The 14,476-nt window shown below is 42.1% G+C and overlaps 1 protein-coding gene across 1 annotated transcript; it reads left to right on the top strand.

The window, feature by feature from the left end:
- The first annotated feature begins 5,219 nt into the window (after positions 1–5,219).
- Positions 5,220–13,892, top strand: EMC7 (ER membrane protein complex subunit 7). Its single transcript, XM_079955414.1, has 5 exons — positions 5,220–5,573; positions 7,872–7,991; positions 9,430–9,568; positions 11,181–11,261; positions 13,464–13,892. Exons 1-5 carry the CDS (start codon positions 5,323–5,325, stop codon positions 13,614–13,616), a joined length of 744 nt encoding a protein of 247 aa, XP_079811540.1. The 5' UTR covers positions 5,220–5,322; the 3' UTR covers positions 13,617–13,892.
- Positions 13,893–14,476: the final 584 nt, after the last annotated feature.

The raw sequence follows: 14,476 nt of genomic DNA, 5'->3' as shown, positions 1-14,476 counted from the left end.
CGTGCGTAAGTTGTCGCCACACCTGGCTGAGTTACCTGGGTGAACCCTTTCTGTCCGGACAGCCACCCATCCGTGGCTGTCTCAATCGCTGGCAGAATCCGTCAGTGGGCGTTTCTTGAACTTCTTCCAGCAAAGAAGTTCTTTGACGCCCAGTCGCCTCCTACTCTCCCTGCGCGGAAGTCTTCTGCGCAGGGAGGGTCTGGGCAGCGGAGGACCCGTGCTCTCCCCGCTGGTCCCTGGGAAGGAGTCCTGGAGCCTTCTCTCCAATTCCCCCTTCTGCCCCCCTCCTCTACTGGTGCTATGCTGATTTCCTTCCCCAGCAGATGAGCTGTCCCTCTTCCTGCTGGGACCCTCTCCGCCATCCCTCTGGAGCCCTCTCTCCTCCTTTGGCTCCAATGGCAGTTCCCTGACAGTAATGTACTGAAAGAACAGGAAATAGAGGCTTGTTTAAATCATACGTTCTCCCCTATGTTACAGAATACTTGCCTAGATTCTGGTTTTAAGGGGTTTCTGATTAGATTTTAAATCCAAGGTAATACTATAGTAGATTACACAGAAACACTAGAGAGGCAGCTGGAGGTGGAGAATTGGATGAGAGGGATGGAGCTGAGTGTCATCAATGTACGGTGGTACCTCGGGTTAAGTATTTAATTCGTTCCGGAGGTCCGTTCTTAACCTTAAACTGTTCTTAACTTGAAGCACCACTTTAGCTAATGGGGCCTCCCGCTGCTGCCGAGCCACTGGAGCACGATTTCTGTTCTCATCCTGAATCAAAGTTCTTAACCCGAGGTACTATTTCTGGGTTAGCGGAGTCTGTAACCTGAAGCATATGTAACCCGAGGTACCACTGTATAGGTGATACTGAAAGTCATGGAAAAATGGTAAGCTTGCCGAAAGACATAGTATGGTGAGAAAGAATAGTAGGCAGCCAAGCCTTCTGAGGAATCCCAACAAGAGGGGAAAGCAGTATATGGAGACACTGAAAAAGCGATTAGACAGGAAGAGAGCCAGTGGAGGACAGCAGCAAGGATCCCCAGGGCATAATAGGAATCTAACCGGAAGGAACTATTAACTATCAAACATGACAGAAAGATCAAGGAGATAAATACAGAGAAGAGGCGCATAGATCTGGCAGTGAGGAGGTCATCCATGATTTTCATGAGGGTAGTTCAGTGGAGTGAAAGAGGTGAAAGCCAGATTGGAGATGGTCAAAAGTAGAATTGGAGGAAAGTTCGTTGTTATATAGGAGTAAGCAGCACAGTCCAGAAGTTCAGAGATAAAGGGGGAAAGAGTAGTACTTGGAGAAGGGACAATGAGCCTAGAAATGTGTTCTTTTTTGAGAATAGGGGAAATGGTGTGTTTGGATACTTGAAGGAGATGGTGCATAAGGGGAGATAACTGGAAGTTGGAAAGGGGCATGAGAAGGGCAGAATGAAGGGCAGAGTAGACTGGTTCTATCTTAGCATTGGAGGAGGAGGCCAAATCTTGACCAGAGAGAGGAAGTGGGGTGTAGAGGAGTGGGCTTTAGCAGGCATCAAAGGTAGAGAAGTGCAGCTTGCGATACCTAGAGTTGGTGTGGAAGGGATGGATGAAGTAGTGCTGTTTAGCCAGGAGTAGCTTGGAGGATAAAGATGTTTCCAGGGCAGGTTACTTGCTTTCTCCTGAAAATCATTTGAAACACAAGTAACAGAGATGAGTTTTTGTTTTAAAAGTAATGTTTTAAAAATGCCTGTGCTATTGAAACCAGTAGTGATGTATGGAAGTGAGAGCTGGACCATAAAGAAGGCTGATCGTTGAAGAATTGATGCTTTTGAATTATGGTGCTGGAAGAGACTCTTGAGAGTCCCATGGACTGCAAGAAGATCAAACCTATCCATTCTTAAGGAAATCAGCCCTGAGTGCTCACTGGAAGGACAGATCCTGAAGCTGAGACTCCAATACTTTGGCCACCTCATGAGAAGAGAAGACTCCCTGGAAAAGACCCTGATGTTGGGAAAGATGGAGGGCACAAGGAGAAGGGGATGACAGAGGACGAGATGATTGGATAGTGTCTTTGAAGCTACCAGCATGAGTTTGACCAAACTGCGGGAGGCAGTGGAAGACAGGAGTGCCTAGCGTGCTCTGGTCCATGGGGTCACGAAGAGTCAGACACGACTAAACAACAACAACAATGCTATTGAAAATTTACAATAAAATGAACGTACAATGAAAATGTACAATAACTAGATGTAAACACCTTGGAATAGGGTGGAGACATCTCCACCCCGTCAACACCCCCTGGTTTGCACACTAACAGGAACGGAAGCCGTGCTGATGTGAACAGCTAGAGGGGAAAGAGCTGTGAAACGCACCAGGAGAAAAACAACTTCACTGCGCTCTAAGGCAGTAATGTGAACACACCTTTTGTGGGAAGAAGTCCACATAATGAAGGGTAAACATTCTCTTTTTCACTCTACCAGTTCTTATTGTGCACAGATATTACACATAGATGATCTTGATGATATGTGGCTTTTAATAGTAGGACAATCCTTATGAGATGCAGGATTTAGGCCATTAGGGGTCAGTGCCCAATTTCCAATGGTTACAGTTAAAGAACAGCAGGCTACAATTATACTGTTAGATTAGTTTAAGCAGACCAGAGCAAATCCTTATTTTGAAATTAAGAGGTCAGCATTTACTGATAAGTTTGATTTATAAGAGAACTGATGGTCAGCATGGCATTGTTAGAAATAACACCTGCTTAAGCTTTGACTGATTCCAGAAACTTGGGGACAGAGAGATTAAACAGAGCCAAAATGGAATATACTTGCTGAGCCAAAACCAATTCTTATATAGCTGCCTGGAACATTATGCTGGGAGACTACAATGTAATAAATGCTAGCAATAAAAATGCTAAATGGTTTCTTCTATTGTAGCTGTTAGAATAGATACACAAAATAGCTTGAAACCTCCCACACTACCAGGTTCCACACTATTGCCTAAATGATATATTTAGTACTCTTAAATGCTAGAAATAGCAATGGAGCTACATTTATTATATCGGACAAAGTGCTTGAAATGGAATCATTAGAAGAAGAAAAACTGCTTGTAGGGTTAGAGAGAAAAAACAATAGTTTCATTTGCATCCATTTCCCTAACATTTATACTTACAGTGGTACCTCTGGTTAAGTACGTAATTCGTTCCAGAGGTCCGTTCTTAACCTGAAACTGTTCTTAACCTGAAGCACCACTTTTGCCAATGGGGCCTCCCGCTGCCGCCACACGCGCCACTGGAGCACAATTTCTGTTCTCATCCTGAAGCAAAGTTCTTAACCTGAGGTAATATTTCTGGGTTAGCGGAGTCTGTAACCTGAAGCCTATGTTACCCGAAGAAGAATCCAGGATTTTAGCATACCTGTGATGCCATGTAGAAACAGAGGCATGAGTCTGAGGGAGGAACCCAAGGGCCACAAAAATTGATAATGCTTTAAGAAAATGCTACATCACTTTGAGAAAAAGCTATGAAACTGTTAAGAATGCTAAAGCTTTGAACCTGCTGAGAATGCAAAAGCCCTTTCCCACAGGAAGAGAAGAAGCTAACATTTTTATCACAGAACATACGCAGCTAAACACGCAGGTTTACAAAGCACAATAGCTCCATGTAACAATGTTTCTGTATGGACAGCAAAACAGCCGATGCTTATGCTTATTGCGCAAGCATACTAACCTGAAATGTATACAACAATTAGGATGAGGTAATGTGAAATACTTATATGCATATGATTGGAAAGGGCTTTGTGTAGAAACTTATAAATAACCTCCCTAGACTGCTAGCTGGGGGTTACAGTTCTTGCGGAAGGGTCCAACCATAGCTGTCAACCTTTCCCTTTTTTAAAGGGAAATTCCCTTATTCTGAATAGGATTTCTCGCAAGAAAAGGGAAAAGTTGACAGCTATGGATCCGACTGTAACCTATTGCTTCCTTAGTAATAAAATTGCTGGGCTCTATCTCCAGCTTCCTCTGTCTTATTGACAACAGAGGGGTTTTTATAGGGTTTGACCCCTTTCTACAAGTCAACCATCTAATTCAGATTTTATGTGAATGTATATGGGGGGGCAGTAGAAATGCTACACTACTGCAGAATATGAACTGCATGAAAAGCCAGCATTGGTGGGGCTGCGGTTGGTTTAGATTTTTAGCTAAATATCCCCCACCCCACCCCAATCCACTATAATAATAATAATAATAATAATAATAATAATAATAATAATAATAATAATAATTTATTATTTATACCCTGCCCATCTGGCCGGGTTTCCCCAGCCACTCTGGGCGGCTTCCAAAAGAATATTAATATACTGTCAAACATTAAAAGCTTCCCTAAGCACCCCTCCCGTTACAGGCAACAGCAAAGATTAACGTTGCCCACTCAGGCCCCACTCGCAGCCCATATCCAGCCTTCAGTAGAAGTGTTATACCTTGCACTGAGCAAAAATAAGTTCTCTTGAAAAATACATTCCGCCCCCCCCCCCCGCATTAAACAAGACTTAAATTACGAAAAGCAGGCGCTCATCCCAATGCTGTAACTTATTACTCCTCTTTATTTTAGAAGACAGCTGAAGGCAGCCCTGTTTAGTGAAGTTTTTAATGTTTCATGTTTTACTGTGTTTTTAATATTCTGTTGGGAGCCGCCTAGAGTGGCTGGAGAAGCCCAGCCAGATGGGCGGGGTATAAATAATAATAAAATTTATTATTATTATTATTATTATCATCATCATCATTATTAAAATTGCTGTATCGGATGTTTTTGGCGTTTGACGAGTGGCTGGGGAAACCCAGATTATTATTATTAATTATTAATAATAATAGAAATACTGTTGCCCAATCATAACTACCCTGAAACCCAGCAATGCTCTCTACTATTGTTATGATTAATAATAATAATAATAATAATAATAATAATATAATGATAATGATAATGATAATAATAGAAATACTGTTGCCCAATCATAAATACCCTGAAACCCAGCAATGCTCTCTATTATAATTAAATAATAATAATAATAATAATAGAAATACTGCTGCCCAATCATAACTACCCTGAAACCCAGCAACGCTCTCCATGGGCAGCTCCCTGCTTTTCGCCCTGCGGCTCCTTTAAGAAACGTCTTCAGAAGAAACCCGGAAGTTGAGCTCTCGCCTCCTCGTTCGTCACGACGCGCCCCTCCACTTGGCGCATGCGCCGCCGGGGACGACGAGAGCGGCCCTTCCTTTCTCCCGGTCTGCTCTGTCGCCGCCGCCGCCTCCTCCCCCTCCTTCCCGGCACCTCCGGCGGTTGCTGTAATGGCGGCCCGGCCCGGCGGCCTCCCGGGGACGGCGACGACGATGTTGCGGCTGCTGGCGGCGGCCTTTCTCTTGGCCGCCGGCTCGCGGGCTTCGGAGGTGGCCGGGGGCGCCGCTAGCGGGGAGGCTGTGGGCGCCAGCGAGCGGTTTAAGATCGAGGGCCGGGCGGTGGTGCCGGGGGTGAAGCCCCAGGACTGGATCTCGGGGGCCCGGGTGCTGGTGGACGGCGAGGAGCACGTCGGCTTCCTCAAGTGAGTAGCAGCCGGGGAGAGAGGCTACCAGGATTTGCGGGGAGAGGGAAGGGATTTGTTCCTTTTTTGATTCAAACCCCGACCCTCGGTCTCTCTCCCGTTTGGTCCCCACAACCTTGCCAGGTAGGCTAGCCTGACAGAAAGTGAGCCCCCCCCCCTCCCCGAGGTAGTTTAGGGGAAATTCCAACTCGGGCCTCCCCATTCCTCGTCTGAGACTACTAACCACTGCATCATAGTACGAAGTTGCATCACCACCAACGTGTGCCTACAGAGACAGACAAATTTACTTGAAGAGATGGCTGTCTTTTTCTTCTGATTTCCTCCACACGTTTAAAATCTTAATTAAAAAAATCCTTCCAGCAGCACCTTAAGGTAAAGGTAAAGGTACCCCTGCCCGTACGGGCCAGTCTTGACAGACTCTGGGGTTGTGTGCCCATCTCACTTAAGAGGCCAGGGGCCAGCGCTGTCCGGAGACACTTCCGGGTCACGTGGCCAGCGGGACATCGCTGCTCTGGCGAGCCAGAGCCGCACACGGAAATGCCGTTTACCTTCCCGCTGGTAAGCGGTCCCTATTTATCTACTTGCACCCGGAGGTGCTTTCGAACTGCTAGGTTGGCAGGCGCTGGGACCGAGCAGCGGGAGCGCACCCCGCCGCAGGGATTCGAACCGCCAACCTTTCAATCGGCAAGTCCTAGGCGCTGAGGCTTTAACCCACAGCGCCACCTGCGTCCCACCTTAGAGACCAGCACCTTAGAGACCAGCACCTGCGTCAGCACCTTAGAGACCAGCTAAGTTTGTTACTGGTATGAGCTTTCATGTGCGTGCACACTTCATCAGATACCAAGCATGTGTAAAATCTTAGTTCAGAAGAGAGTCACCTTTCTTGAGCGTGGGGCAGTCATGCTTGTTGCCACTTAGATGAATGCAACAAATGTTGCTCATTTCAAAGGACAAAGAACTTTCCTCGGGGAAAACTTCTCCTCAAGCCTTTAAGGATACAGTGGTACCTCGGGTTACATACACTTCAGGTTACATACGCTTCAGGTTACAGACTCCGCTAACCCAGAAATATTACCTCGGGTTAAGAACTTTGCTTCAGGATGAGAACAGAAATCGTGCTCCGGCGACACAGCGGCAGCAGGAGGCCCCATTAGCTAAAGTGATGCTTCAGGTTAAGAACAGTTTCAGGTTAAGAATGGACCTCCAGAACGAATTAAGTACGTAACCAGAGGTACCACTGTACTGCTCTTTTTTTCCTGAACGCACCAATCACCAGACACCCCCCTCTTTATTTCTGTATTTTCTGTTTTCCAGCTTCTTGGTTTCTGCTGTGTACAGAGACACCTGCAGGTACCTGCACTCTGTAATGTGCAAGCATGAATCCTGTCTGTTGCTTTCAGTAGAATGTGCATCCCCATTCTTAAACTTAAAGTTAGCTTGTGCAGTAGTGTGCACATCTAATTGCTGGAGAACATTATTTTTCTGAGATAGCAGGGTCACTGTTTTTTTGGGGGGGGGTGAGTGCTTTCTAGATTCTAGAATGTAGTTCTACAGGTATCTCTACTACCTAATAGGTGGTGCCTATTTTAGTAATGGCCAGTCTTGCACAACTCCTTTTCCACCTTGTGGTGTTGTGACCTCATCCTGCAAGGAGGTGTCCTGGAGCACAGAAACATATGTGCATACTTTGAGTGTTGTCAGTGCCAGCTCCTCTTTGGAGACTTGAGTGCTCTGCAACACATATGTTTAGACTGAACATCACCCAGTATTTTAAAAAATGACAGACAATATTTGCAGTCAAGAGAAAGCATTGGCTATCCTTTCTATAGCAAAGATTATGCTCCTGATCTTTATGTATAGGTAGGTTAATATTGAGAGCAAGATTTTTCTTGGATCCTTCTCAAGAGTTTTCTGGTTGAGAAACTGTGTCCAACAAAACTGTCTTTTCCATACATATATATACACACAAGATGGTTTCAAAAAGCCATTCTGTACTTATGAGGATTGCCTTAGAACACTCAGTGTATCATGGCTGAGCCAAGATTTTCAATGGAAACATCCAGCTCCCACTCTTAAGTACTATGCAGCACCAGCTTAGTGGCATTGTAAGTTAGTGAAATAGAGCATTGTGTTATGAATTAAGAGGTAGGGTTGGTAATCCCCCTCTTGATAGGACGATAGCTCTTTGGTCTAATAAAGCTTTTTTGAGTTCTGACATGTAAAACATCTGTAGCACATTTTAAATTATTGTAACTGTTCTGTGATGCAATTAAATCTATGATAATTTTTATTTTTCAGGACAGATGGAAGCTTTGTGGTTCATGATGTTCCTTCTGGATCATATGTAGTTGAAGTCATATCTCCAGCTTATAAATTTGAACCAGTGCGAGTGGACATCACTTCAAAAGGGAAAATGAGGTGAGTGGCTATAGCTTTTTTTATATAGAATACTAAACCAAACTGGTTTGCTATGGAAAACAGGGCTGGTTGGTCTGTTGGTAAGGCCTTAAACATTTTTGATGTTCTCTCAAATAAATAAATAGGCCTTAAAACTCCATAATTATTTGAATCCTCCACAGTTGCCTTCACTACAGCTCGTTTACTGCTGGCAAACCACAATCTGAAGCCTTGGATTGGTGGTGGTTTACGAACCTTGTTTTGTTTTAACTTTGGCTTGCTGTTATGTACAAACCCAACATTCTTCTATAACCATGGTTTGTTTGCACATCACAGATGTTCACCAAGCTAGAAAGGCATAGGGCTAGAAAGAAATCAAGCTTTAGAGAAACAAGCCATGCTTTGTTTGATCATCTTGGGGACAAATCTGTGGTTAATATGATTTGTTAAACAGACTGTGGCTTAGTGTTGGTTGTGAACCAAGCTCCTAAATTAATGTATCTGAAAACAAAACTTCTGCCAGGTGTGGTGTGATATATCATGAAAAAAATACTTTTAAAGATACACAAACTATATCTGAAGGGGTTGGATCTAGGCTTGCACATTTGTTCATGGAAAGGACCAAGATCCATTGGTGGCTTCTGCTGAAATAAGGAGGTGGTCATTTTAATAGATTTTCCTTTCTCCCTGCAGACCCCAGCACCCCTTTCCACATTTCTAGATGCCCCCCCCCCAAAAAAAAACCTCCAGAGTACCTTCTCAGCAGTGCTGTAGGAACTGGCTAATGGGGAACTGACTAAAATAACCTCTTTACTTTAGCAGAGCTTTCTAGCCACAAGTTAAAGCCACCTGGTTAAGCTAAGCTTAACTCAGTTTGTGTTTGGTGCTAATAGTTTACAGAATGTTTTTCAGCTATGTTTTCCTCACTGAGAATATCTGCACAGTGATTACAGTGGCTTACAGAGTTCTTTTGAGTCTATAATCTTTGACATTTAATGCTAGACATATGATCACTGCTAATTTGTTACATTTGTGAGATCTGTCAAACTTAATTTGTCTGATACTGGATTTTGCTAGATCTGTGATGAGTGTGTGTGTGTGTGTGTGTGTGTGTGTAAAATGGGTTGCTGTTGTTTTTCAGTAGCACCTGTTCTAGTTGCTATCTCCAAGGACATGCAGAATAAACTATTTCAGGCCTCTCTTGGGAAAATAAAGTTTCACCAAGTAAACACATTTGTTGGGATATAGATGCACATCTAATGCAGAATCTCTTATATGAGCAGGCGACCAAGCCACGATCCTATATACAATTATGGTACTTTCTTACAATCAAATTTTAAGCTGCTTAACTATTCACAGGATTATCACTTCAGTTCAAATGCAGTGATAGAGAAAATATCTAACCAAGATAATTTGTTGGGTTTTAATGGAGAAAGATACTTCTAAATGTCTTCTTCAGGGCAAGATTTGTGAATTACATCAAAACATCAGAAGTTGTCCGATTGCCATACCCGCTTCAGATGAAATCTTCTGGACCACCTTCTTATTTCATAAAGAGAGAATCTTGGGGATGGACAGACTTCTTAATGAACCCCATGGTATGTATGGAAACAGATGCACATGAACTGCTTGTTTGCCACTGATTAGCTGTTTATTGCCTATGTTTCAAAACCTATTTAAGGACCCTATTTGTAAGATTTAAGGGTAAACATTAAACAGATTATATGTTAATATGCCACTGTTAGAAGATAATCATTAAACAAGGCTTGTTTTCAGGCAGGCATCTCTTGGTGCAGGAGAGGCATCTCTAGAGGGAGGGATGGTTACATCATCTTAACAGGGATTTCTTGTCATACAATCAGCTGGGGGGAAATTATGAAGCATTGTAGACCTAAATTAGCATCCCCAACTCCAGTTAATTTGCTATGCATTTGCAAAAAAAACACCCCTCCAGCCCTATTGTATATAATATTTTTGAAGTAAACTACAAATGTGTAACTGTGTTTTGTAGTAGGAGTCTTAAAAGTGTGTTGATTTCTAGCTTGCCTCAGCTAGATATTTCAGTTGAAACTGGAAGGCAGAGTGTGTGGCAGAGGAATGTGTTATAGGTTTGTTGTTGTTTTGAGGTTGAATATAAAACTGAAGGGCAGTTTGGGACGCTGGTTGCTAAAGCAACCACAGGTACCCATTAATCCTGGCTCAGTGCATATGGTAAAGGTAAAGGTACCCCTGACCATTAGATCCAGTCGCAGACGACTCTGGGGTTGTGGCACTCATCTCTCTCTATAGGCCGAGGGAGCCGGCGTTTGTCTGCAGACAGCTTCCGGGTCATGCAGCTAGCATGACTAAGCCACTTCTGGCGAACCAGAACAGCACATGGAAATGCTGTTTACCTTCCCGCCAGAGCAGTACCTATTTATCTACTTGCACTTTGACGTGCTTTCGAACTGCTAGGTGGGCAGGAGCTGGGACCGAACAACAGGAGCTCACCCTGTCGCGCGGATTTGAACCACCTACCTTCTGATTGGCAAGCCCTAGGCCCTGTGGTTTAGATCACAGTGCCACCCGCATCCCAATGCATATGGTAGGACTTGTTAAATGGAATAATTGAACTAGCCTAGATACAGATGCTTCAGTTATGCAGCACATTAAAAAAAATTAAAATACCACACGCTGTGATACTTGGATATAGATCCACTCTCCCCTTTATTTGTATATTGTTGAATAATAAGTTAGTGTCTATTTTGACTGCTAAAACCCTGCCAGAAGAAATGGTTTCTCTGCTGCAGTAGTAATCAAAGGATCTACTCAAGGAGAGTAGATCTTGACTGGCTCAAGACTATGGTCATTGAGCCCCAACATGGAGTGTTTTCACCATATTTTTCATTTTTTGTGAGATTTCTAAATATTGGAATTTCTGTGCAGCCTCAGGCATATGTAGCTGCCTTTGGAGCTGTTGACCCCATCTAAGTATGTCACTGAGATGTGCCACTTGTATATCACTGTAAACCATGGTTAATATTTTACCCACAATCCTAGGTTTGGGTATTAATCTGATTCACGGAGTCATAGTTTGTTTCCTGGTGGCCATTCACAATATAACTTTTGAGGGATTCTTCTTTTATTATCTATGGTACAATACGACAGTACTAGAACTGCTGCATAACAGAAGAAATACTAACATATTTTTTAAAAAATCTCCTGTTTAAGGTTATGATGATGATCCTTCCATTGCTGATCTTCGTATTACTTCCTAAGGTTGTCAACACAAGTGATCCTGACATGAGGCGGGTGAGTAAGCTTTGCGAGGATTAACACTGCAAATATTGTATCTGAAGAAACCAAACCAGTCCAAATAAATATTACAGTCCAGAAAGTGTCTGGGAATGGTTTTTCTATTACCACTAAGATAGAAATACAGCTGTGGGCCAGAAATACAAGCTCTCTAATAATGCTTAATTATTCAAATCTAAGAGATGCTAAATCTAAATTGTGTGCAGTGTAAACTTTGTATAATGTATTCAATGTATTATTTTCAGTCAGGGATAAGGTAGAAAGTGAAAGAACACAAAGAGAGGGCTTTAAGAGGATGGAAAGAGATGTAATATGAGGAGACCAGGAAGCTGCAGCCTTAGTGTCATTGGACTGAATGAAACTAGTGTCTGAGAGCTGGTGTGTGTTAGGACAGTCCGCTTCATCTCAACAACTTTCCATTCCAGCCCACAAAAGGGACCAAGATCTGTTTGATCCCACCCAGACACAATCATACAAGATAAGTCTTAGCTGCCCACTCATGCCGTTATTGAGAAACAACAGAGAGTTGTACTTGGACATCTTTCATCACTTTTAGGTTGCCTTTCCGGTTTGGTTCCATGAGCAGTAGAGGCTGTTGCAACAGCCTCATTTTCTGCCAAACCTCTTTGAGGGTGAGCCAACAGCATCCACTCTTTTTCCTGCTGGCAGAAGCAGCAGCTGCCTAAAGATTCCTTGCTGCTGATATTAGGAATTAGCATGAGTCTGTTGGCTTATAGGTGGTGAAAAATGTTAGTCAAGCAGAGCCCACTGGGCAGAAAAATAAGTATGTCTTGGTTCTGGATGGGGAGCATGTGTAGTTTTCTACCATCATTTTCAATTCTTGGGCTGCACTGATTCCTTCATCTGCCCATTCAGTGCTATGGCCATTTCGCCACTAGTTTGTCATGAAAACAGAGACACTAATTTTGAGTTACAAAAATAATCTACCAGTCTCTTCCTATGTTGAATGAATGTCTCTGAGACTATTTCTGATAATTTGTGTTATCGTCTCCTTTTCTTGCCTATTGCAATTAAAACAAGAATTCACATCCTAGTCACGTTCTTCTGTGACAAATCCATTATGACAGAAAGTTTTAAATATGATATTTATTAAATTATCCTAATTTATTGTCCTTTCACCATGCGTTATGCTGAATAGCGGAAGGCTAGAACAAAATGGAGATTCAAGGTGTTTACTAAATCTTCTTTATTTAGCAGTATCTACTGTTTGTCTTTGGCTGCTGCTTTTTGGGGTTCAGTTGGTATTAATTTCCTTTCCTTCTAAATGACCACTGTCTTCAGTAGTTCCTTACAGGTTTCACATTATTTTTGAGTTAATAGGTATAACATTCTATATCATGAGATAGATGTTTAAACCTTCCATTTTAACTCTGGCTGCACACTTATCTGAGAATAAAGTGGAACTTACCTCTGAAAACTTGCAAAAGATTGCATTGTAAATGTTTAATATAAGGTTAAAAGTGGAGGCAGATCAACTGCTTGATCTGATGCATTTGCTGATGTGAATCAACATGCAATCTGCTCTCTTGGGCAAGAAATTGATTGCCTAATGGAAAAGTGTAGTTGACAGAATCATGGACCATGTCCTCTGTGGAAGACATTGGGTAGGCTGCAATAGATGTAAAATGTTCTGTTCAATTTTGAAAGGCTAGGAAAAATTAAATGACCTACCTCAAATCGGGCCCAGATCTTTTAGCAGACATATTTTAATAGAAGGCAACTGTTGGAAGGAAATAGCTTTTCAAAAAGATGCTTGACATACATTGCCATGATAGTTCAATTTGTTTTAAACAATTTTTAAGAACTAGTGTGCCAAATTTTTTAGCATTTAAAAAGAAACTTTTTAAATTTGAAATTGGGAGAGATTTCAACCAAACTCATCTTTTAAAATTTTAATATGGCAATTCTTTATCCTGTAACACTACTTTAGACATGGTTATCTCTGTTTTTTGCTTTTAGAACTTCCTTTTTATTTATTTATATCAATATAACACAAGAGGGTTTTTTAAGTTGTAGTTTAGGCTGTGGCTGTATAAAGAGTCTATAGCGGGGATATATGGGTAGAGAGCAGCTGCAAAATGACACCACTACTGACAGAACAATTAACCAAATTGGCGTATCCTTACGATTTGGAAATGGTTTTACTTAATACATTCTTCTCTTTTTGTATGCATTTAGGAAATGGAGCAATCAATGAATATGTTGAATTCTAACCATGAGCTGCCTGATGTGTCAGAGTTCATGACAAGACTTTTCTCTTCAAAATCTTCTAGCAAGTCCAGTGGTAGTAGCAGTAAAACAGGAAAAAGTGGGGCAGGAAAAAGGAGGTAGTTGTTTGTTTCTCTGGAGCCACAATTTGCACAGCTCTGTTATGTGGTATCATCTATATGTTCTGTGGAAGAACAAAAAAGCCACTACTGTAACCTAAATCCAATGTGAAATTGGACATGATACAACTGTTGTGTGTGCTGTAGCTTTTTAACCTATTTAAATATCTTGTTCTTTAAACACATGGGGACATTGCTTCACTTCTGTATCTCTGTAAAGACCGATGAAGAGTTAACTCCTTTGTAGAGAATGACATTAAAGAATTTAAATTATGTGAAATATATTGATGATTCTTAAAACATCACTGTAAAGCATCTGATTTCAAGAAACCAAGTGTCTTTAACCCACTGTTCTTAACTTACGTAGTCTATAAATGCACAATATTTTTCTAAGCCTAACATTACTTGTGCTTATTGAAAGAGAACCTCTTTTGATTGATTTGCTTTTATTTGAAGCATTTTTACACTGCTCCTCGGGTGAAAAAGTGTCCCATAGCTGCTTACAAAGGTCAGTAAGAAGACAGCTCCTGACTTTGGGCATAGAATCTAGAACATACAACAATGTAAGGAAAAGGGAGGAGGAAAAAGATAAATCCAGGCAGTACTTCAAAATTACAATGTACTTAAAGTTGGAAGCAGGAATAGAAGCAATTAAAGAGTTGAGAACTGCTTGTAACAGCAAATATAGTGGCCCTGATTCCCTTCTCTCTTTCCTTTGGTACCAGTTCTTAAATTGCCACGCTAGTTTTTGTGGAGTACTTGTGGTTTTCTTTTTCGTCATGGAAGCATTTTTGAGGGGAAACTGTCCTACTGGGAGTGCCCTCACGCACGATCCCTTGCTGGTTAGAAACCACACATTCTCTT

The sequence above is a fragment of the Podarcis cretensis genome (assembly GCF_951804945.1).
Source record: "Podarcis cretensis genome assembly, chromosome: 1".
Classification (NCBI taxonomy): Eukaryota; Metazoa; Chordata; class Lepidosauria; order Squamata; family Lacertidae; genus Podarcis; species Podarcis cretensis.
This window is presented reverse-complemented; position numbering and strand designations above follow the sequence as displayed.